The sequence below is a fragment of the Onychostoma macrolepis genome, chromosome 17 (genome assembly GCF_012432095.1).
Source record: "Onychostoma macrolepis isolate SWU-2019 chromosome 17, ASM1243209v1, whole genome shotgun sequence".
NCBI lineage: Eukaryota > Metazoa > Chordata > Actinopteri > Cypriniformes > Cyprinidae > Onychostoma > Onychostoma macrolepis.
In genome coordinates this window covers 4,580,014-4,603,937 of record NC_081171.1, presented here as the reverse complement: position 1 = coordinate 4,603,937, position 23,924 = coordinate 4,580,014, and the positions used below count along the sequence as shown (strand labels likewise).

At 35.9% G+C, this 23,924-nt stretch overlaps 2 protein-coding genes, 1 long non-coding RNA gene and 1 pseudogene across 6 annotated transcripts in view; 2 read left to right on the top strand and 2 right to left on the bottom strand.

Annotated features, from left to right (window-relative positions):
• Positions 1-7,376, bottom strand: part of cdc42bpaa (CDC42 binding protein kinase alpha (DMPK-like) a) — a 61,636-nt gene extending 54,260 nt beyond the window's left edge. For all 4 annotated transcript variants that reach the window (XM_058749896.1, XM_058749900.1, XM_058749899.1 and 1 more), the window contains exon 1: positions 6,206-7,376. In XM_058749896.1, coding sequence (XP_058605879.1) covers positions 6,206-6,383 — 178 coding nt within the window. In that variant the 5' untranslated portion in view covers positions 6,384-7,376. The remainder of the gene's footprint in view (positions 1-6,205) is intronic.
• The window catches only part of LOC131523534 (NACHT, LRR and PYD domains-containing protein 3-like), a 454,982-nt pseudogene that overhangs the window by 102,314 nt on the left and 328,744 nt on the right, over positions 1-23,924 (top strand).
• On the bottom strand, positions 9,639-13,648 carry LOC131523499 (uncharacterized). The gene is made up of 2 exons (XR_009266790.1): positions 13,525-13,648; positions 9,639-10,820 (listed from the first exon to the last, which is right to left on the bottom strand). It is a non-coding gene; the product is annotated as an uncharacterized LOC131523499 (long non-coding RNA).
• Positions 11,685-14,047, top strand: lft2 (lefty2). The gene is made up of 4 exons (XM_058749949.1): positions 11,685-11,949; positions 12,848-13,091; positions 13,207-13,458; positions 13,568-14,047. The coding sequence occupies exons 1-4, from the start codon at positions 11,685-11,687 to the stop codon at positions 13,893-13,895; spliced, it is 1,089 nt and encodes a 362-aa protein (XP_058605932.1). The 3' UTR covers positions 13,896-14,047.

Below are 23,924 nucleotides of genomic sequence, written 5' to 3'. Positions count from 1 at the left end.
TCCATTTTCTACCAAAACTTAAGAAATGTTTTTGAGTCCATAAATGATCTCAATAAGTATCAGGTAAACTACAAATCATTGTATGATAGAGAGAGGAAAGGCTTGTATGTTCTACTGAAGTAAGATCGTACTGCTACAATGCTGTGTGCTGCTTATGAATGAACTCTGTTCTGCTCAATGAAAGTCACATTGAGTTCATGACTGCCAGCACTGGAGATCAGACACAAAGACAGATCTCTTTTCACTTGGACTGCATTAAATCCAGTCTCTTGTACAGACACAGAGCCTTGTGCTATTCAGTTAACCCTGAAAAAAAAAAAAAAAAAAACTGATGTAGTTAGCTGAAACCAAAGCAGGCTCCAAAATACTGAAGTTATAAACAAACTTGGTTTTTAAACGAACAGTTCACCCAAAAATGAACAAAAATATTGTTTGTTCTCATTAAAAATATCCACATAATATCATATAAATAGATCACTCAGACCATTTATGTAAACTAAGTTGCTTGTTCAGAAATTACTATAATGGTTATGATGTCAAAACCATGAGTAGATAACATATGACTGCTCATTTTTATGTATCAGCACCTATTAAGTAATAATCAACAATAGTGTTGTTACTCATTTCAAATCTTAAGAGGTTATCTAATCCAATTTGTTTCTGTGTGAGAGAGAAACTGAAAAACAGTCAAGGAAACTTCAATCAAAGCAGTTTGCTTATATCCCATCAGAAATCCCTCACTAATGGTGCTGCCTCACTTCTATGGAAACTGGAGAAAATATAGTATATCTGATCTCTCTTGTCAAACACGCAACTCCAGATTCCACGTTCCTGTTGAAATCACCTGACTAGGATGTGCATTTACTGTCATGCCTTTGGCAAGAGTGTGTTGTTTCTTTACTAACAAACAGCAAGAGGTTCTAAAAGTGTAACTAACACACTGTAAAATGACAGAAAGCAACAACAGTTGTAATAAAGATAAAGTTGCAATAAAGATCTGGGTTGGTGGCTGGTTTTAACCTCTGATCAATGAATTATCATTTGACCAAGTAATTTAACACCACATCCTAATTGCAATGCAACAATATTATTCTAGTGACAAATAATCCACAATGAGTATTAAAATGAAAGAAAATTACAGTGGCTTAATGTGGATTTTGGATCAATGAGGTTTCACTGGAACTACCCAGAAAATCGTAATAGAAACAGAAACCAAGTGACAATCAAAATGTCTAGTTCCTTATTGCTGTAGCTGGTTAAGAATAGTGGCACAGCCAGTGTCAATTCTCAAAAAGCAGGCGATTCTTCTGCGATTTTGAGCGCGAATTGCATAGCTTGTCAGTAAAGTACGGCTCTGTGTATTAAATGGCGCTCCATTTGAAAACAGGTGATGGAGATTTACCGCTAATCACGGAACCGGCTTTACTGGTGAGATATATCGTGCAGCCCTAGATACAAGATATACGAATTATTTTTCGCAAAATCATGATGAAAATGATGTCCTCCGAGATGGACGACCTAATATGAAGCAAACAAGACGTAACACTTCAAGCTGCAGAGGATGAGTTCCATTAGCCAAAATGTCAGGCAACTGAGTTGTTGATATGAAATCTACACACACAGCTTTGTGGGATATGAGCAAAATTACATGTAAACAATGGCGTGAATATCAAATGTTACCACCGTGTCAGGCATCCTTTTACAGGGCATTAGAAACAGATGGAAAACAGACCACCTGGAACTGCCATCACGGCCTCCAATGCATCAAACAGGGAAAGTGTATAAAGTCTATTTATAAAGGACAGTTTAAAGGTCAAGCCTTCAAACGAAGAACCTACACTGTTTCCAAAGTATCCAAAACAACTGCACCACGCACAGGTCGGTTTTCATTAAAGATCTGAATGCAGAAAGCTCATTGTGTATATATATCACTGTCACAGGCTCCAGCGCAAGAGGACACAGAGCTGCAAATCAAATGAACCACACCATCTATCTCCAGCAATACCCAAGAGACCTGCATTAGGAGACCATATAAAGGCAAAGACACTGGCAGGATCATTAAAACACAATTTCCATAGAGGGAAAGAAGCGCTTAAAGCCAGACTGCAGAAAGACCTCAGATATACTCGTGAGCGCGTGCCGTGTTCAAACCTGCTCTGCTCAACTCCAACATCAATAGCATTTTTACTGTGAAATGCCTGCATAGCACAAACACCGGCATAGAATAAATAGTCAGACCTCTTCAGCTTTTGTTCAATGTCTGTACTGTTACTTCATATACATAAAACTATTAATTTAAGACCCATTACATAAACTGAAATATTATGATTAAGGTACAATAATTTAAAAGCTACAACAAAAATAACTTGAAAAACATTGGTTAAAAATCTGAAATCAATAAACTAACAAACAAACAAAAGAACCTGTAGATGTCAATATAATGCAAGTTAATACAATGATTACAGGGTTTACCTTAAAATCATAACAATTAAGGGTGTGAATTTATTAGGATAAAATATTTAAATTGTGTTTAATCTCAAAAAGACATTAGGTCATGCCAAAAAAGACAAAAATAACATGATCTCCAAACATAAGCCAGCCAGATTTTCTGAAGATCAGTAATGTCATGAAACATAAACGGATTTTTAAAAAACAACTACTGGTGTTTACACTAGCATTTTCATCTGCGAGAGAGCAAATAACAATGGAGGAACAAGTCTGGTCCTAAACCCAATCTGTTCAGGATAGACAGCAAGATTATTTCCATTCCTAAAATCATATTGGTCTTGCCAATCACAGCACATGACACTCCTAAACAAGCGTTGACTTGCTATAATACAGATACAAATAAGGACTGAATATAAAGGAAAATCTCGTGATGAGGAGGATTTAACCTTTGAATACGAGAAACCTCCCAAAGTTAATACAAACCTAATCCCAAAATATGAGACCGGTTTTACCTGACAGCAAACCCAACCTGCGTAAATAAACGTATCCAGTACATATGAAAGCTAGAACACTGGAAAAGCAGAAGTTGGGGCTGTGACAGGGCAGCCATATAAAACCGCCTGGGTTGTCAATTTAAACCAGCTGTCCAGGGAAACTCACTACACAGGGAGACTTCTTCAAATACCAGTGGGTAGCTGTTAGTCACCGTTCACCGAGTCAGCCTTTTCTTTCAAACAGTTGGGCCCGAACGGCATCTGTGACTTGCACATTCCTACAATGGCCTTAAAATACAAGTGTTCAGGACTCTTTCCAATCAGCAGAGAGAGCATGAAATCGACAAACTAATTACTAATTAGTCAACTGATGTGTTTATTTTATTTTTAAGGATGCCTGATATATGAATCTCTCTAAAAAGAATAATCAGCATCATTAATCACCTGATTGAGTAAATAGTTAAAGCAGACAAAATCAATGCCTAATTTTTCTAATACAGTTTGTACTTTTTTTTGCCCATTATACATTATAATAATTTGATGCGAGATTTGAGGTAACCGAAGGTAAAAGTTTTCCTCATGAGTACCGTTTATTGGGTTTGAGCCTACAAACTTTCGGTTACCAACCCAGACTAGAATAGACTATTCAACACCAACAGAGACATTTCAACATGAACGCATTATGTATTTCTCATCCAGACTTTATAAATCAAACCATGATGGATATTGCATACACCATCTCTAAAACTGTCAGCTGTCAGATAACTAAATTAAAGCATCCCATCTGAAGCATGTGGTCGTCCCAGGACCCTGACAGAGATAACACATATCTGGCTGATGATCTGGGCACGAGTTCAAGCTTGCCCTGGCATCGTCTCCAACCAACCTGTGGCTGAAAGGTGTGCAGGGATAATTTTAGCCTAATGCAACAGAGAGAGCTGTTTACAGCATTTTAAAATGCAGAATTGAAGTTTTATAACTAAAGAATAAATCAACTACCTGAAGAGCCTACAAATTCCTTCCATTACTGCAGCAGCCAAGCCCTGAAGAATATATGCAAAAAATCTCGGAAAGCTCTTCTATATATCTCAGCATCTACGATTCTGAGAAAGGCTGACAAGAAGAAATGAATTAAAATGCAATCACAAAGCATTAACCTAAGACATAGCATATTTTCAGCTTAAAATGTCTAGAAGTGCAAGGAGTCACACTTTGTATTCTGGCCCCTACAAATATGATCTATCCTTTGTATTATTGTGTTACAGTGGATGTTTATTATTCTCAAGCTCTGCCACATTTGTTTGGTATGTACTGTGTGCATCAGTCAGGACTTCTGTTTCCGGGGAAGGAATGTTTACGATTCAGGGCATACAGGGTAGTTGCAAGTCAGGCCACAAAATAAACAAACAAACAGCATCATTCACAGCAGAATGTGATGTGGAGCTCCAGTCATTTCCTACTCAACTTAAAAATGTAACGAGTTTAAAGTCATATTCTTTAGTTAAGCTGGGTCAGGAGGCCCCTGATTAAACACTCAAACAATGCAACTACTTTTCCCATTACACTGTATATGTTTAGTTGCATTGTAGTCACATGATGGTCACTTTATAATACTCCCCAGCACAGTTATTAAAGGAATAGTTCATGCAAAAATGAAAATTCGCGGGAATTTTATTCACCCTCAGGTCATCCAAATGTAGATGAGTTTGTTCATCAGAACAGATTTGGAGAAATGTAGCATTACATCACTTGCTCACCAATGACTCCTCTGCAGTGAATGGGTGCCAAACAGCTGCTAAAAACATCACAACAATCCACACCATTCCAGTCCATCAGTTAAAGAAAAGCTGCATGTTTGCAAGAAACAAAGTTTTAACTTTAAACTGTTGCTTCTGGCCAAAATGTGATTCCATAATCCATAACACTTCATCAGTGACACAGATCATCATCTGTTGTCCTCTCACACAAAATCCACCAACGTATTTGTTTATAACTGTTTCAGACTGTTTTTACTTGTAAACACTGCTTGATCTGTGCATAATACTCTCCTCATCCAGACGAAGCGACTTTTATACTGGAGGAAGCAATATTACGGAGAGAGGACCCTTAAGCAACTATTAAAATTTATAAACATTTTAATGATGAATTTGTGTCTTACAAACATGCAGCTTTTTGCTCCACAAGACATTCATTGATGGACTGGGGTCGTGTGGATTACTGTGTTTTTATCAGCTGTTTGGACTGTTCATTCTGACGGCACCAATTGACGTAATGCTAAATCAATTCCAAATCTGTTCCAATGAAGAAACAAACTCATGTACATCTTGGATGGCTTGAGGATGAATTTTCATTTTTGTGTGAACTATTCCTTTAATCCATTTACAACTTTACCACCACACAAGTCAACGTCATATTCCATGCTTGGAAAAATCCTTTGTATAGCACAAACGGGGGGAGATTTCACATTTGAGACGTCAGCAGTGTTGTTATGCATATAGAGAATGACACCGAATAGCCTGGGGTCTTTTTCTATCTTATTCACACAGCCATAGCCTTTCCTACAGGGAACCAGTTTGATCAATTACCAAGACCGTGAATAGCACAACCTTCAGTGTCAGAACACTTTGCCACAGGCAGAAGTAGATTTTGTTCATTACTTTTCGACTAACCCTTCAAGACATTCAATAGCACATGTACTTATGTACAAAATGGTTTGTGGCACTGTTTAATCAAATTCCAATATCATATACTCCCTTTCTGAGGTTAATTTCAATCCATGCCCCATGCTCAACGTGCTGGTATGATGGCTCAGAATTTAACAGCATGTTGCTACTTGACTTTTCCAGGGCTGTACACACACCTATGATTTAGTGCTGCCAAATGTGGCTAAAAGTCATTTGTTGCATGAACTTCAGTGAAATATCCTTATTTATGATTACTTTAAAACTCAAACATCTACTGAACTTAGGTTTGGTACCATAATAAGATCATTTAATCAATAAATACAATGATTTACAATGCATTAAACATAAAATGCATGGATTTGGTATGGGTTTAACATAAAATGCATCGGTTTACTATGGGTTAAACATGAAATGCATTGGTTTAAGATGCCTTGAACGTGAAATGCATTGATTTGATAGGGTTTAAACATTAAATGCACGGATTTAAAATAGTCTTGGCATGAAATAAACTGATTTAATACAGTTTAAATATGAAATGCACTGATTTTAGGAAACATGTTTTTAAAGCATTATACTCACTCCATTCCAAAAACTCAGCAATGTTCTTCTCTCTTCTGAGTGGGGAGTTGATGCATTCATCATAAAGGCAGATGAGAACATCCAGAAGAGTTTCCACACTAAAACACTGTCCATTGGACTGGACAGGACCATCCAGAATCAGTTTTTCCAGCTTTTTCAAACGCACTTCTCCAGACATGGTTCAAAACGAGTGTCAGTCCAAAATATGTAGTAGTGTAATGTTATTAAAATAGATGCAAATGCGCGAGAACTCTTTGGAGGGGATCTGAAAATAGCTATAAATATAAACCACCCATCATCAAAGGAAAATGCAGTCACAAAACTGCAGTAAACTCAAAACGAATTTTAATTTCATACCCAAATAAAACTTCTCACTAACTTACATCTTTTTAATTTACTCAGTGACCAACAAACCACCAAATGACGGGGAAAATGACAATTTAAGCCATTTATCCAAAAAGACCTCGCACTTTTGTGCAAAACTGTAAATTATCTCTTGCGTTTTGTAAATATTAATTTACATACATTTAAGTGCCTTTTCTCTAGCTACGTTACTCAAGCTAACGAGCTAACAACATTCTCGCGACACAATGTATCCTAACTGTTTTTCTCTCACATAAATACAAAAAAATCGTGCATTAATATTAACATGTACTAGTGTCAAACCATGTCAAGTAAACAGACTCTAAAACATTCCCAGTTTGTTCAACTTTAACAGGTTAAAATAACTGATGCTAATGATCCGGCTAATAAAGACGTTCGGCTAGCAAGCTAACAGATTTTAGCTCATCCTCAAAGAGAATTTTCCTCAAAACAAACAGAAATAACGTGACACGCCCCTCAAATGTGACATTTAGGCATTACGTGTGTGGAAAAGATTGATAAAATATGTTTATGTCCGCAAAAAGTGAGTTTAGCGAAGTTCTCCAAATGCACCGATTGAGTGTCGCTTAGTTTTCCATAGTCCTTTTCCCATTAATAATTCCTCAAACGTAAGTCCTGCCCGCGGGATGAAGTCCGTCAGATGATGATGATGATGATGATGGGATGAAGAGGAGGAGGAGGAGGAGGAGGATGGTGATGGTGGTGATGGTGTGGATGCGGGGTGACGGGGTGATTCTCTCTCATCTGCCCGCCGCCGCTGACTGTGTTTCAGGAATGATGAGGAGAAACATGGCGACTAGACACACACACACACACACACACACTCTCTCTCTCTCTCTCTCTCTTTCTCTCTCACACACACACACACACACACACACACACACACACCTCCTTTCACATCCAGACACATACACATCAAAATAAACATACAAAGCCTACATGTAAATAAACATATATACATGCATTTACATAAACATAGTGTACATGTATATAAACATTCACGCCTATAAAACATACATAAATACAGATATAGATACATTCTTTATGAAACTTTAAAGAAATAACATATAAATTAAAACAAATATATTTACATATACACAAACAAACACACTTGCACACATAAACGCATAGAGACACACTTTGAAAATACACAAAACCAGACACAAATATAAACACAAATACACATCCATAAAAATAAAAAAAAACATAAATGTGCGTCCATAAATACACATGTATACAGACAAAAATACATACAGTAAATACACTCTATAATAGCTGTTTTGCTTAAGCAGGGAATTTAGGAATGGGGGTGGGGTGTTTGGAGGGGGTGGGGCAGGTCGGGGTCACATGTGTTCACACTTTCATTTTTAAGATTATGTTTATTCTTCATGGTATTAAGTATGTCTGTCTGTCTATTCTAGAACAATATGGTCACTCAATTCATTTTTATCTTCATTTTATTTTTATTTGTGTTTTTTTTTTACTTATATCTATACAAATGGAAAACTCTAACATTCTTTTGTATATTTTAAATTCTAATACATTTATTTAGGGCATGTTTGTCATATTTAAAAAATGTTTATGAAATGTAAAATACTGAAAACATGCGTTTACTGTATAATACACTCTTAGAAATAAAGGTACAAAAGCTGTCACTGGGGCGGTACCTTTTCAAAAGGTACACTTTTGCACTTTTAAGTACTAATATGTACCTTTAAAGTACCAAAATGGATCCTTTAGGTACAAACATGTATCTTTTGAAAAGGTACCGCCCCAGTGACAGCTTTTGTACCTTTATTTCTGAGAGTGTATCTGTGAACTTCCAAGTACAATAAATGTATAATGTAATAAAATTAAAAAGTTAACTTTAATTGCTGGCTTAAATGTTTAAGTAACACTTAGTTATTGTGGCAAGTGGCACAATTGTCACAACCTGCAGTCCTAAATGAATTACAATTTATTAAGCCACACTGAATTTAATTACCAATGAAGGAAATAAAGTTGAAGCTCTGAAAACTGATAGTATAAATAAAGGTGGCCATATCATAATAATATGTTATTATGATGTAATAATAATTAAAAACTATATAATAATGTGACGCCATATGTATAGCGCATACAATTGTGCAGTACTACATTTTGGTTACTTCTACAAATGCCAGAGCTCCCCCTTCGGGCTTAAAAAACCCACCGAGTCTGTCCAGACAGTTTAAGACATGGTAAAGCAGAGGCACCTACTGGTCATTTCAGTGATTCATTTACTACTTGGCTGCATGAACTTCATGGAAATAAGTTGTGAAGAGTTATTTCAGAATGAATGAATCAACAGAATTTATGGCAAACTGTGATGCAGAGTTTGGCATTTTCAAGCAAAGAAAGTCAAAGCAGACTGTATATTAACAGTTTGTCTGGCTGAACAGCTTAATTTCATTTCTATTAGTCTTGATAGTGGATCAAATGAAGCCCTCCATCATAGCAGTAAACATTGATGTGTGTAGCTGGGCTGGTTTCAATGAACAGCTTCTATAACGCTCATCATTAACACCTTTTGTGTTTATTGGGGCTCTTGATTAAAAGGCTAAAACACGGGACAGTGTTATTGTTGGTTTAATCCTTCTGATCCCTTTTCATATGCAATTAGAAAATGAGAAATACCACTTTCAGTCTAGATCATCTAATTAATTGATGTGCTAGAATCTGCAGCATGGAGAAATCAAAGCAACACCCCACCCTCCAAAACAACCGTCTATAGCTAGAAATAATAGTTTGGCTTAATGAGTCATTGAAAGTCTTGGGCCTAAGATCTTTTGTTATGATGGTGTGTATTCAAAACATTAAGGTCAACGCAGTTTTAACTGGACTGTCTCATTAAATATCTTACAATGACAGAAAGTCTAGAATTTACCACTAAAAACATACAATGTACTGAAATTAAGTATTATTAAATTAAGTATAATTTAATAATAACTTATACTAACTACCACAGTCCAAAAATAAGTATAATGGTCTACTAAATAAATAAATACTACTAATAATAATAACAATAAAATAAAAAAAAGTACTTTATTTTCATGACAAGGTTTCAGAAATTTTTCAAATTCAAAATATTCAAATTTACAAAAACATCAGAATTACATTTATTAAAATAAATCTGGGGCATTAAATACATTAATACTTATCTACATACATTTTTAAATGTTACATTTTATCAAGGAAACTTTTTTAAGGTGCAGCTGAAAGATATGACAGAGATAAAACTGTGTAAACGCAAACATTTAGCATTTTTAACAACAAATTCTTATGACTTTGTTTTTAAATTCTTATGTCAGCTTATAGGACAGCAGTTACATTTACAAAATTGTATTAGTTGCATTATAAATCAATACAACTTTTTTTTGTTTTCCACAAATCCCATTCAGTCATGTTTTAGAAATATTAAATGAATAACTTTAAAATAATAAATACAATCATAAATAATGCAAAAAAAACAAAAAACTGAACTGCTAAATAAATATATAAATATAGTGAAGTATTATTATTACTATTTTTATTTTATTTCTTTTTGTTTATTTTTTAAATCTCAGTCTACAAACATGGCTGCAGTATTTCAAATATCGAGTTTGGTTTTCAGATTTTCAGTTTTTTTTGTTTTTGCTTTTTTAAATAAAATATAAAGGTTTCAAATTCTGTATGAATTTTAGTTCTTAAATTTATGTTAGAGAAAATGTGGCTTATCTGTAGTGCTATTGACTTCATTTGGAATAATAAAAGGCATGTTGATTCGTAAACATTGAATTTTACTTGTCTTGCCCATCCTGACAAACAGCGTCAGATAATAACACGATTACCATGAAAACATGGCTGTGTAGCAAGTAAATTTGCTTAGCTGTCTGACGTGACGTGATCCGTCATCAGCCGTTCCTGTGCCGTCATTGTCTGACATCCCAGGACAACCTGCGGCCCCAATACACAGACTGGGGTAACTTTAGTCCCATGTTGGCAGGACAGAAGAGGTCTGAGCAGTCCTGCAATAGTAACAGATAATCACCCCTTGAGAAACTCCCTCCAATCCACATCCCTGAACACACTCCTGGATTTACTGCCTCTGTTTGTGGAATAATGACAGCAGGGGTGGCCATTTCTCAATACACTTTCCTCTCGCCTCTGCTCTGCCAAATAAACTGCTGCTTTTACCAAAGATGGTTAAAGCTGGAAAGCAGAAGGGTCAAAACTGAAATATAGACAGAAACAACGTAAATGAATGCAACAAATAAGTTGAACCATGCACTAATTACATTCGCACAATTGTAAAAATGTGATTGGCTGCAGAATAAATAAATAAATAAAAGCTAAATTTTCTTCACAAAAACATTCATTTCTGCTTTAGAAAGAATGTAATAAATTTATTAAAATAAATTAATAAAATAAAAGTAAATGTAAATCATATTGTGAAATGCTTTGAAATAGCTTAAAGTGATAAATAAATGTATAATTACATGAATATAAATACATACATATATATAATTTATTTTAATTTTATAATCACAATTATTATAAATTACATTAAATATTATAACTATAATTATTTAATCCATAAAAATATATAATTACCTGAACATACTTAACAATCATAAATAATGTCACTGATTTTGAAAATAAAATTATTTTAATAAATGTATAAATACATTTATAAATTTGCTGATAAATCTGATGAATAAATGTAAAAATCCAATGTAAATCCATAGTTATATTTTATAAGTATATATACAAAAATATATAACTAATAAATCATATGAAAAATCTAATATATAAATATTTGATATATAAAAATATATAAAAAGATATATTATGAACATACTTAGAATCCATTTGAAAAACTAAAGTCATGAGCAACAATAGGTGGTCTAAATGGGACATGGCTTTGAAGGGTGTCTTTTTTAGGTTGTCTCCCCTTTGTTAGAGGTGTGAAGAGCCAGACGGGGTGGGGGGAGGGAGGGAGGGAGGGAGGGGGGTGACTGTATAAAAACCCTGAGAGACTCAGAGAGTCAGTCATTCAATCAATCAGGAGAGTGACACTGGCATCACTGCATCAAGCATGGCTCTGCTCATCCAGCTGTTCATTTGCGCCACAGTGATCTCATTCACTCAGGGATTCGACCATGACGATATGAAGCAGGCGATGCTCCAAAAACTCGGACTAACCGAACTCCCCAGGATTCAGAAGAGAGATTTGGAAAATCTACTCATCCCAGCTCACATCAAGAACAAATATCTGTCCATGCTGAAACTCCATCACAAGCGCAGGAGGAGATCTCTGCCAAGCCTGGCGGGAATTCTTAGAGGAATCCATGGGAATGCAGGTGGGTTACATTTGAAAAATGAAATTGAACTGTAAAAAAGTTTTAAAATGTGTGCATTGTATTCTCTATTTTATTATTAGTCAATGCATTTGGTATCATGAACGAAAAACGAGCAACAATAAATGCAACAAATAACCGGACCATGCACTAATTACATTTACAAATTTGTAAAAATGGTTAGAAATGTTTTTAAAATTATTTGCAGAATAAATAAATGATCAATTTTCTTCACAAAAAAAAAAAAAAATCATGTATGCTTTAGAAATAATAACTAAATAAAAATTCAATAAATTATAAATAATATAAAAATTATTTGAAATAGATTAAACCAATAAACAAAGGCATCGATACATAAAGTGCACTTGCAAAATGAAATGAACTTTTAAAAAACAGTAACAAATTTCTTCTTAATATTCTAGATTTTAATATTAGACAGTGTATTTGGTATCATGCAGTAACGAATGCAACAAATAACTGGACCATTTACTAATAACATTTACAAATTATTTCTAGGATTTTTTTTATTCTTAATTGATGTTAATGTATAAATATATTGTTGTTGCAACATTAATGTATAGAACTTTTAATGTTAAAAATGTATTAATATGTCAAAATTAACATTAACCAAAATTAATAATTGCTGTGAAAGTATTTGCTGAGTTTATATTAACTATTGCAACTAATTACTGTGAGAGGATTCATTGAGTTTATATTAACCATTGCAACTAATTAACTTTGGCGCCAAATTCCACTATTAAAATTATTTTCAATTAATTACTTACCTTATGCCTTAAAATGTTGTCTAAGTTACAATTTATATCATTACAGAAATTTGACTACTATGAATTTACTTACTGATCAAGAATATATAATCTAATGTGTTCTCTGTTTTTGACAGATATAACAGGAGAAATCAAGTACTCTGACACAACCCGTCAACGTCTTGTGTTCGACATGGAGTCCAGACTGCAAGAAAACGCTGAAGTCACTATGGCCGAACTGAAACTTTTCCAAACAGCTGCACAGAATCCATCCAAACCTGAGCGAAGACACCACAGACCCATTAACAACGCCAGAGTAAGCATCTACTTCATGGAAGTGCTGGGGAACGGCTCCAACAGAACATCACTCATAGACTCGAGGTATGACACATGTCCAAATATAATAAAAACATAAATAAATGCACAAATAATAACAATCTTAAATTTTATATTGCATGAATGAGAACTTATGTGTCCATATTCACTATTTTAATAGACTGGTTCCCATCCATGAGTCTGGCTGGAGGAGCTTTGACGTGACTCAGGCCATTCATTACTGGTCTAAAGCCCAAAAGAAAACACCTCTGCATCTGGAGGTGTGGACTGAAGGAGAGAGACCTGGTAGCTATGCAGCTGAGATGGCTAAAAGAGTGCGCTTTGCCACACAGGACCCGAAAGAGAACACCCTGGAGAAGGAAATGGGTGCACCTGAACTTGTGTTTTACACCTTAAACCTGGATGAATATGGGTGAGTATTATTATTATTAAACTGCTGCTTATTTAGCTTACATGACTTGCATTGAACTTTACACACCTGTCAATTCATTGACTAAAATCCTTCATTTCCATGCCAACAGATCTCAGGGGAACTGTAACTCCAGCCCAAACAGCAGCAAGTGTTGCCGGGAGGAGCATTTCATCAATTTCCGTGAGCTGACCTGGACTCAGTACTGGATCATCGAGCCGGCCGGGTACCAGGCCTTCAGATGCGCTGGAGGATGCAAGCAGCCCAAACGCGGTTACTATGGATACGGGCAGAGGACCTGTGCAGTGATGGAGAGCGCGCCGCTGCCCATGATGTACCTGGTGAAAAAAGGAGATTACACTGAAATCGAGGTGGCAGAGTTCCCCAATATGATTGTTGAGAAGTGTAGCTGCTCCATGGACAAAATCCCTCCAGTCTGAGACTGTCTCGTGGTTTGCACTCAGATGAGAGGTGATGATGATGATGATGTTATAATTCAAATCAAATGACTCAGGGTTATTGAACTGAGATTCACACATTGCAAATCCCCACTGAGCACTTGAAAATAAAATTATTTATGAATTATGAGTTTATGTAATGTAAGCATCAAACATTCCCTGTTGAGTGATGTGTTCTGAAAAATAAAATAACTAATTTCATATTTATGAGTTATATTTTTTTCCATTAACATCATTACTAACAAATTAATTCATTATTTAATATTAATATACATATATATACATATACATATACATACATATATATACACATATACATACATATATATATATATATATATATATATATTAGTGGTGGGCCGTTATCGGCGTTAACGTGCTGCGTTAACGTGAGACTCTTATCGGGCGATAAAAAAAAATATCGCCGTTAATCTATTCTCAAAGTTGGGCTGGGAGCTGGGTCTATACTACGCAAGCTATGAAGACTTTCACCTTGATATTTTAGCGGATGTATACCTAGCCGAATTGCACTGTAGGGGGCGAGAACGAGTCTTGAACCTGTGTGTATGCGTGCTAACATGGATGCAGCTATGAAGCCGCCGGGTTTGCTTCAGGGAAAATTTATTTTTAAGAAGCTTCCCAATGGAAATCGGCAAGTCATTTCTATCTCTACGTTACATGGTCGCGCTCTCTGTATCGCGCGCACAGCGGAGTTCCGCCCCGGTCCGCACACACACACACACACACACACACACAAACAAACGTAAGCGCACACACAAGTGAGCACACTCCCACTCCTATTTGTAAATATTAAGCCGCAAAACGTCTATTTAAATATGACTTCTGTGTTAATGTATGGCGCAGACGCGCGGGTTTGTTCACTACTCATACAGAAGACCGCGTGACGCTTGCGGCGATATTAACGTCTGTCGTCTCACTAAATGAGGACATAAATACATGAACAACATCTCCAGAACTGCTCTGAGAGTCACTTCATGAGCATTCGAGCGTTTCATTTGAGAAAAACTATCCTCACGGCAACCCGTCAAAATAAAAGTTCTGTTTCACTTGAAGACATTGGGCAGAATGTAATAGGCTACTACTACTAAAACTATTAAAACCTTATCTTTAAGGAATAATCATACAATGTCTTCAATATTATTATCAATATTAAATTCTTGATGACTGCTAGTTGTTTACTACTAGTAGTAAACTTATTCTGATCTACTTGGCAGAATTCAAATGAGCCATTTTAATCTAGATTAATTCCAAGATTACAGTGAGATTAATCTAGATTAAAAATTAATCTATGCCCACCACTAATATATATATATATATATATATATATATATATATATATTGAAAGGGACAACCATAGCTTAGCCTATATCTTATGTCTTTATTAAAATAAACCTCAAAATCACAAGTATTGTCAGAAAAGCATTGTTCTCTATTTACAGATTCATAATCTATAATAATCGATAAAACAGTGAGTGATAATCAGTTACTGAATAAATATTTAATTGTGTTGCATATTAGAATCAATAAGCAGATGACAGGGACCTCTGGTGGTGAGATGAACTTACTGCACTGAATTCAATCACTCATTTGACTAACAAATTTAAATGTTGACATTACATTATTACATACTATCCCTAATCCCTCCTCAGACCAAAACTCGACACTTAATCACTTAATATACATGTATGTGTAGGCTACACACACACACACACACAAGTTAAGAGAAACAAAAATATAGGCTAAAAATATCTTAAAACAAACTGAGCATTGAGTGCCACAAAGACTAAATCTGACATGAGTTTGAGAATGACTGATCAGTTTTGATGCAAATATAAAGTTGAGGAAAACTACACAGAGAAACCTTACATAAATATACCTTAAAAAGAGACATTAAGAAACTGAATTTAAGAATAATTCATGCAATATTCATACAAGATATGTTACATAAAAGACACTGAATTGCACATTACAACAACACAATTATAGCCACAGAAAAACATTTATATTTATGCTCTTTGAGTGTTCATGTAGGTTAATATTTTAGTAGACAAATTGCTTTATATAATTCAATAAGTATATATTTCTATCATTCAGCCGTGCAACTGTAGTCACAGGCTGACTATTAAGTCTCATACACTCTTGCTTGAGTTTTTTTCTTCTCTGACCAAGATTCCTATTTAAAACTGACATAGATCAATTGTGATGTGAAAATTAAACATTGAGAGCTGGTGCATTGCTTAAAACACTTGACTGCACAATTTTGTACACCACTCACTAAAGAAATGGCACACGTGGTTCCTCAAATCTTGCCCTGGAGGGCCAATGCGCTGCAGAGTTTAGCTCCAACCCTGATAAAACTCACCTACCTGTGATTTTCGAATGATTTTGAAGACAATGATTAGCATGCACAGGTGTATTTGATTAGAGCTAAACTCTGCAGGAAAGTGGATCTCGTGGGCCAGATTTGAGGATCCCTGGTGTATGCCATTTTTGGATAAAGCATCTATAAAATGAAAAGATTTAAATTACTTCGAGAGAGAGTCCACGAGAACAGATGGGCAACGTTAGGTCAGCACAGCCACCCCTCACTTCCTCCAGGTGGCGCTCAGAGACTCATATAATGTGAATGCGTTTCTTTCACTCAACTGTCAGCCTGCGTCCCAATGTGCATGCTATCCATCCTAAATTCTATGTGATATTAGTAGTTTTCTATACTGTCTAGGGCAGATAGGGTGGATAGTATGCACACTGGGACGCAGGGTCTATGTCTCAGTTGTTTCTCACAGGAAGTAGTTTAACCTCACACAGAGACACTCCCTGCATCCCAGTGTGCATACTATCCACCCTATCTGCCCTAAACAGTATAGAAAATTACTAATATCACATAGAATTTAGGATGGATAGTATGCACATTAATTGGGACGCAGGCAATGAACTTTCACGCTGGTTTCACACCGCACGCGTAAGCAGAGCAGAGGCAGCGCAGAAGCGGCGCGTATGCAGAGCGTGAGCAGCGCGCGCCCATTGTGCTTTCACACTTTCAGCGTTTGTCGCGCGCAGCTGAACCGCGGCTTGTGTACTGCAAATACAGACGAGTATCGTTCATTCGGTCACGCTTTTCAGGTGTTCTACTACAGCTGTCTGTCATGTGCTTTGATATGGGCAGTGCCGTGTTCCCCTCTGTCACGTGTATAACATGCTGTACTGTAGTTTACATGATAAAAAGTAATCAAGTTAATAAATGCCTTTAATAATTTAAACAGGCCTTTGGAAGTGGGCAATAACTCCTGGCAGTGATGTGTTTTCGTGTAGTTGATGCTAAATCTAATATTTGATGTTATTTTTTTTGTTTTTTTTAAATGTTGTAGATTAAGTAGAAAATGAGAATCGCTAAAATTATTGAATATATTTTGAGACAAAGGTCTTCCTAATGATTACCAGTCTGGTTTAAGATAATTAAAGCAACAGTTTTTCAATAACTAGAAGAATATGTAAAAGTATGGTATTTGGGGTAAAACGTGCCCCTGCTGTTGGGGCGAAAGGCACAATAATTAACATGATAATTAATAGATGGCTGACTTTTCCAATTGTTGACATGACATGGTTCGTATGGTATCATATAGCCTATTATGTTGGGTGTCCACCTTAAAGATAATCACCATGTTTATAATGAAACCATCATATTTAAAAACATGATATTAATCATATCATATAATAAAATAAAATTCGTTGTTACTGTAAATCTATATTAACTTATTATGGGATCTCCTTCAATGCTTTCAGAATCTTTACTTTTTATTTTGTTTCTGTATTTTAAAATATATTTTTATATTAACATTTTAATTACAGTATATTTATTGAACATTATTTACCAAAATAAGCAGAAAATAGCCTAACTTTGCTAAAGTGATTGATTTGAACAAGTATTAACTTAGACATTATTATCAAATTTTTTTTTTTTTTTAGCTATTGTATTTATCAATACAGTGTGCCTTTTTACCCCGTGATTGTGAAACACGAAACACCTCACATGATTTTACGGTGAAATGTGTAATTTTTCATGTTAATCAGGTCAATTTTGATCAAGAAAAACGCACTGTGGCTTTAATTCAGTGTAAGCGGCGCAGCAAAAATAGACTCGGCGCCGAAACTATCGAGGCACTGCTATGCCAAGCCAAAAGGGTCAGATTTACGCTATAGATAAATCGCGTTAACATACAAACGCCGTCAAATACGGCGTTTTAAGCAGTATTTGCGGCGCAAAATACGCCGTTGTGATTACAAACGCCGTAAAAACCGCGCGAAAATACGTCAATGGCGCCGTATCTGCCAGCGTTTTAGTGCACATGAAAAGCGCCGCTTTTTACAACGTTCATTACCATATGACGCCGTAAAAAACGCCGTTTTAATTGCACAGAGCGCTCGTCGCTTATGGCGTTAAGCTTATAGTATAATATGCCACGCCCATTGATTTCCACAGCCAGTGATATTGAACAGTTCTCACCCAATCAATGATGCACAGAACCAGACCAGAACAATTCACCACAGATCATTTGTGGCAATCCAATTCGCACGAGTTATTTTCCATTAAGCAGAAAAATCCAGTTCGCTTTAAAATGGACAGAAGAAACTTAATTTTGCGCTGCAAGCGAACATTAAATGATTGCACTCGCCAGCTAACAGAGGATACTGGACCAAATATGCTTCAGTCAACTTTGGTGGGGTAAGGATTGATTTCAAATTTTCTCACTTTCAAATCGATGCTTATACTGGCATTATGAAAATAGTAAATTATAGTAAATTGTAGTGTACTGTATAGTATTTACAAAACTTTGTTAATGAATGCTACAGCATACTGTAGTATTAGTGAACTGATAAACTGTAATAAATACTGTAGCATTTAGTTGTTTCTACAGTAAACTGTAGTGTATTATAGTATAATATATCCGATAGGTGTAGAAAACTTAGCAGTTTTGGGTAAAGTAATTTATATCACTACAGTTGTTATATTACCATAACAACTATAGAATTACCACAACAAATTAATTGAAGTACTTTACTATAGTATGGTTCAAAAACACTATAGTATTTAGTATGAATTACTATAGTATTTTTTCATATGGGTTACAGTTGAATGAGTCAGTTGGCGGTGGCATTTTTCTCTGCACCTGAAAAAAAAAAAGACATTTAGTGCTTCTTTAGCTTACTATTCACTACCATTTCAAGTTATTATGTTTCAGACTGGAAACAATGCAGAGAAGCCTTGAATGGGTAAGAGGGAGGCTGATCAGTGTGCCATTTTTGCTGCAGCAGTCGGGGTTAAGGACACCTCGGCTATGGTTATTGAGTGTGCAAGAGTGTGTTGTACAATCACATGCTGTTTTGTTTTTCTTTGTTTTTCATTCTTTTTGTTTTCCTCCATGTTTGTGATACCAAAACAACTGTCCAAATCACCCACAAAACCTTTTAGTCAAATGTTTCCACCCCCATATGTTCGGACCTCGATAATTGTCACTGATAACTATTGAACTCTTTTGATTGCCATTGTATTATGATTTAAATATTGTAAGATACTGTCATTTTGATTTATGTTCATGAGTGTCATTGCAAATGTAAACTTTAACATTGTTAAAATTAAAAAGCTCCTAGTTCCCATACAAGTTTGTTAAGACTTATTTATTCTTTGGCCATGAAATACACTTAAGTCTCACACCAAATTTTTTAACAGAGCCGTTTTAAAAAATGTAAAATTCATGTTTGCAAAAAAAAAAAAAAGTAAAAGAATGTAAACCCTTTGGAATTTGGTTGGTTTTCTGCATTAACTGTTCACAAAACATTTTATCTTACCACTAAGAGTTCTCCTAAATGGCAGTAAAAGTTTTTAGCTAAGAGTTTTCTCTTAAAACCTATTCACAAAGGTGCTGAGACAAACTTTTACTAAGGAATAGAGAGAAGTCTTAAGCTAAGATTAAGGGCGGGGTTGACCTTGTTGCTATGGATCATGTCAGCATACTGTATGCTTACTAACCAGGGGCGTGGAATTAATAATAATAATAATTCGTTACATTTATATAGCGCTTTTCAGGGTACTCAAAGTGCTTAACATAGAAGGGGGGAATCTCCTCAACCACCACCAATGTGCAGCATCCACCTGGATGATGCGATGGCAGCCATAGTGCACCAGAACGCCCACCACACACCAGCTTATTGGTGGAGAGGAGACAGAGTGGTGAAGCCAATTGGTGTATGGGGATGATTAGGAGGCCATGATGGCCAGAGGCCAATGGGCAAATTTGGCCAGGATTTTTAAATGACCACAGAGTCAGTGTTAAACAGAGCTGACTAGATACCAGTTAAAGACAAAGAATAAACATGCTTCACACAGGTTACAGTGAGGAAACAAGAATCAATTATTTATTAGTACAGGTGCAGCTTAAATAGAACATGACATGGACACATGACAAACACATGAAAGAAATCCACAATAATTGGGAGCATACTCATTAATCAATCAATTAACAGTCAGGACCTCGGTTTAACGTCTCATCCGAAGGACGGTGCTTTTTACAGTATAGTGTCCCCGTCACTATACTGGGATATTAGGACCCACACAGACCACAGGGTGAGCAAACCTACGCCCTCGTTACTAACTATGCACACAGTTTGCGAATTGGATTGCCACAAATGATCTGTGGTGAATTGTTCTGGTCTGGTTCTGTGCATCATTGATTGGGTGAGAACTGTTCAATATCACTGACTGTGGAAATCAATGGGCGTGGCATATTATACTATAAGCTTAATGCCATAAGCGAGGAGCGCTCTGTGCAATTAAAACGGCGTTTTTTTACGGCGTCATATGGTAATATGAACGTTGTAAAAAGCGGCGCTTTTCATGTGCACTCAAATGCCGACAGATACGGCGCCATTGACATATTTTCGCGCGGTTTTTACGGCGTTTGTAATCACAACGGCGTATTTTGCGCGGCAAATACTGCTTAAAACGCCATATTTGACGGCGTTTGTATGTTAACGCGATTTATCTATAGCGTAAATCTGACCCTTTTGGCTTGCCATACACTGCCGCTCCTGCTACGCGCTGCCTCTGCGTGCGGTGTGAATGCTCTAATCTGTTTACATGGGCGCCGAAAAAATACGCGCTGTTTACGCCCTGTTTACGTGTGCAGTGTGAAACCGGCGTCAGAATAAACTCTAATAGGAGGGCGGAGAGAGCTCAACGCGCTGCAACTTCAGAAAACACATGCAAATAGAAAAAGCACCAGCAAATCAAGAAAACATCTTAATCAATTAGACAGCAGATGCTGCAAATGCTAGCAAACACAAACAAATAAAGAAACGCGCTGCAAATACTCACAACACAACCAAACAAAGAAACGCGCTGCAAATACTCACAACACAACCAAACAAAGAAACGCACTGCAAATAAAATTCTTTATTTGGTTGTGTTGTGAGCATTTGCTGTATGGAGGACCAAACCTGCCATATTTAGAAATAAATAAATAAATGTAAAAAAGCAAAAATAAATAAATAAATATATAAATAAATGTACAAAGAAATGTAAAAAAGCAAAAATAAATGATTATTTATAATTTTATTTCCTTATTTATGTATTTTTTCATTTTTTTCCACATTTATTTATTAATTTATTTATACATTTATTTCCACTTTTATTTATTTTCACATTTATATATTTATTTACGTATTTCCACATTTATATATTTCCACATTTATTTATTTATACATTTTTTTGTCCGTAGGGTAATGAGGAGGGCGTGTTTTACGTCAGGAAAAGCAATCGAGCCAGAGTAGTCGAGGGGTAAGGTTGAGGCCACAGTGACACCTTGTGGTGCCCAAACGAAGTACAAGAAGTGTAGCCTATATGACGCGCCTGTTGATAGTGTGGGATGAATGACTTAGATGGGCGATATGACCAAAATCTTATATCACCGTTATTATTTCAGTTTCACGCGGGGGGTTCTTTCGGCTGGGAAGCCTGCTATCTGGGATCGTGTGCATTTGCTGAAGCTCGCGAAAGCATGCAGTCGCTCTCTTATGCGCGCTGTTTTTTTAGGTTTCACTTTCAAAGCATACAAGGCATGTTTCCAATATTCGGAATAGAAGGAGGTTACTGTAGAAGATTGGTCGCCTCGCGCCTCTTCCCGTGTGGACAGTCACCGCATCAACTGATTATAATGGGTTCTCTTGGTGTAGACACGGCTTTAGATACGGATTAATCACACGTTTTAGGCTGGAAATATCCAGAATTGGGTCAAACAAGAGGTGTCCACGGGAACGGAGCTAGTGAAACACACACCACATGCATTGAACATACAAGCATCATGCTCATCCAAACAGCGCCTGTCGTGTGCCCTCAGCTTTTTGAGCTAACTGCAGTTTTTTAATGTAACCAAAAACCAAAAACAACATTGACAGCATCAGAAACAAACCTGTAAACTGATGTCCAGGGCATTTAAAAAAAAAAAAATAAATAATAATAATAATATATATATATATATATATATATATATATATATATATATATATATATATATATATATATAATTCAATCGATGAACTCAGTTAAAATAATAAAGGGCTGTACTAGTAAAAATCCAATCAGTGTCAACAAAAGCCAGAGACATCATTACTGAATGCATTTACACTGCAATAAGCCTACAAATGCATAAAATGTTATGAAATTAATGTTTTAAAGTTTAAAGGCAGAAATATGTCAATGTCAATCTATTAAATGATACGTTTAATATGAAACTAAAACAGACACTAGGTGGGGCCAAGTCACTGTTTTAACGAGTGAGTTCAATCCATTCAGCTGATTCCTTCAAATTACGCTGATTACGAAAACACCACTACTTGTTGCCGCGGTTCAGCTGTGGATTTGTTTCTGTGATCATTATATGTAGGCCTAAGGTCACGTGTTTTTTTTAAAGAAATAAAACATATTTTCATGATAAAATGATCAAAAAGATGGCAGGTAGGGTAGGGGACATGTTCGGCGAACACGACTTCTTATGTTGAGAGAACATTTCTCGTGGCCATGCGTTTAATGCACGAACCTGCGTGACCATGGCAACCTTGTATATTCAGACATTAATATTATGAATAAATTAATAAAATGTTTTGAATTTAATAAAGCGAAGAATTAAGAAAATATTATATTAACCTAACTGTATTAGTGCGTGATATGTTGCAGATATATAGGTTACAGTCCACGGACAACATTTATGAACCTTGTTATAATCAATACACTTAAAAATAAGACATGTAACATGCCTAGAAAAAAAAAATACATTACTATCTTTCCCATCCTTCCAGGTTTTTAAATTCAAAACATTTTATTAATGTATTAGAAAACATAACGTTCTGCAGTTTATTTACTAATCATTTGAGGCCATTTCGCGATTTCAATCATCATAGTAACCAGCATCAACCACCTCTTCCTCTTCTCATCGGAGACATGAGATGCAGCGCTAATCATCTAACTGTCGGTGCTTCGTGCTTGGAATGATTTTTGCATCTTTCTCTGACAGTTTTAAATACTTTCACACTGCAGACGTGTTTGCTGCATTGGTGCGCGCTATTTGATCGTGTCACGTCATTGTTCGGTACAATTTATTCGGTCTTTTCGCTTATTCTTTGATTTTTTTGCTATTTTCGGCCGAACAATTTCGGTTGCCGAACATTCGGTGCATCCCTAGATAATACCTAGAATATCAAAATCAACTGCGGGCAGGAGATCGTTTTCCTATTTAGCACCCAAACTCTGGAACAATCTACCTAACACTGTTCGGGAAGCAGACACACTCTGTCAGTTTAAATCTAGATTAAAGACCGATCTCTTTAACCTGGTTTACACATAATACACTATCGCATTTCTATAATTCAAATCCGTTAAAGGATTGTTAGGCTACATTAATTAGGTCAGCCGGAATGGGAACACTTCCCAAAACACCC

Coding starts and splice junctions, on each gene's coding strand:
- lft2 (XM_058749949.1), top strand. CDS start 11,685: ATGGCTCTGCTCATCCAGCTGTTCATTTGCGCCACAGTGATCTCATTC. Junction 11,950..12,847: donor AGGAATCCATGGGAATGCAG/GTGGGTTACATT, acceptor TGTTTTTGACAG/ATATAACAGGAGAAATCAAG. Junction 13,459..13,567: donor TTAAACCTGGATGAATATGG/GTGAGTATTATT, acceptor CCATGCCAACAG/ATCTCAGGGGAACTGTAACT.